This window comes from Elephantulus edwardii, unplaced genomic scaffold, assembly GCF_000299155.1.
Source record: "Elephantulus edwardii isolate Elephantulus edwardi_28Jun2011 unplaced genomic scaffold, EleEdw1.0 scaffold00058, whole genome shotgun sequence".
NCBI lineage: Eukaryota > Metazoa > Chordata > Mammalia > Macroscelidea > Macroscelididae > Elephantulus > Elephantulus edwardii.
Window position 1 is genome coordinate 10916368 of NW_006399808.1, and position 1768 is coordinate 10918135.

Below are 1768 nucleotides of genomic sequence, written 5' to 3' on the forward strand. Positions count from 1 at the left end.
ATTAAAATTTTTCTGTTCAGATTACCATGTGGCTTGCCTCTCAATTGATCCTTAAATAGAGTATTAGATTTGTAATTAGTACTATGGGGATGAGACAATGTGTTCAAAGTTTGTAGTGTCTGTCACAGTGTGTGTTTGTGTCTGTCTGGTGTGCTGTTCAATTGAAACTGACCATAGCTGACCCTTCAGCAGGTTTTCAAAGCAATAAATTCCATGGGAGGAGATTGCCCGTCCTCCAGCAAACTAACTGGTGGATTCAAACCACACACCTCTGGGATTGTCATGCAGTTTCTTACCACTAGGCCACCAGATCTCCCTTTAGTCAATATTTATTGATATTGCTGATGATAACATACATTATCATCACCCTCGCTACCACTAGCCTGGAGTAACCACTCTACTTTTTGTCCACAGGATGTTTCGCCTTAATTCACTTGCTACACTGGCGGAACTGGCTCTGGGCTCTCGATGGTACCATGGAGGGTCCCAGTCCACTCAGGTTAGGAGACGACTAATGATGGCAGCTTTCCTGGGAGCATCTGCAGTAACTGCGAGTACCGGGCTCTTGTGGAAGAGGTGGGTGTTACCTGAATTTCTTGTTCTTAACATGTACTTTCATTCTTCCAGTTGCCTGTCTTGTCAGTAGTTGATTGGGGCATAATTTTATATCAGAATTTAATGTTCAAATTATTGGTATTGATAATGTTTGCTTATGAAATAAAATGTTTAAAAAAAATTTAACTATCATGTTGGAGTTACACACACACACACACAAAGAATTTCAGCTATCATGCTAAGGCAATAAATAGGAAACATTTTGGTTTAAGGTCTGCTTTATCTCCTCAGCTAAACATTTTTAAAAAGAAAATATAGGGATAGCAGAAGTACTCTTAGAAAAGGAATGCTTTCTGAGACTTCACAATTTGTAATCATGTGAAATGAACTGTTCTTGTTATTTGCCACTGAATTAATTCTGACTCCCTGTGTATGGAGTGGATTTTCATGGTTTTGACCTTTGGAAGTAGATCGCCAGGCCTGTCGTCAGAGGCAGCTTTGGGTCCAGGGCTTAGCAAATTTTACATCCTAGGGGCTCCTGTATGCAGTTATCCAATGAACTTGTCTTCGAATTTTCTTGCTAGTTCCTAAAAAATCATAATGCTGATCCATAGACTTTTTTTCCTTAAAGAACATAGGTACTGTTTTCTGATTTTGTTATTTACTGTGTTGTACATTTGACCTATTAACATGTTTCCCTAAAGTTGCTATCATATTTCATTATCTCAAGACTAATACAGTTTATTTTTAATCAATTCTGTAGAAGAGTATATAAAACAGGATGTACCCATTTTCAGTGTACACTTCAGTGAGTTGATGCATGTATATAATTGGAGATACAGAACATTCCATTCCTGGTTTTGTACCAGTATATATTCAAACCAGCAATGTCTGAGACATTAGCTTGCTCCCTAACCCTTCGTATTGTCAGTGGTTTTGATATGGGTTTAACTTGTATTTCCCTAATGACCAGTCAGGCTGAGCATTCTTTCCTATGTTTATTGGCCATTTGTGTGTCTTGTGAAGTGTTTCTTTAAAAATTGCCCTTTTGAAAGAAGCCACGAATAAGCAAAGCACTCCTTAAAAATAGAAAAACGGTAGGAGGCATCTCACTCCCTGACTTAAAATCCTACTACACTGCCGTGGTAGTCAAGACAGCATGGTACTGGTACAATGACAGACACATAGATCAATGCAATAGAATTGAGAACCC

General features: G+C 38.5%; 1 protein-coding gene across 1 annotated transcript in view; it reads left to right on the top strand.

The window, feature by feature from the left end:
• Window positions 1–415: 415 nt before the first annotated feature.
• Window positions 416–1768, top strand: part of LOC102858064 (calcium uptake protein 1, mitochondrial-like) — a 137897-nt gene continuing 136544 nt past the window's right edge. Inside the window, exon 1 of the mRNA XM_006887571.1 lies at window positions 416–576. Within this exon, the coding sequence (XP_006887633.1) occupies window positions 416–576 (161 nt within the window). The remainder of the gene's footprint in view (window positions 577–1768) is intronic.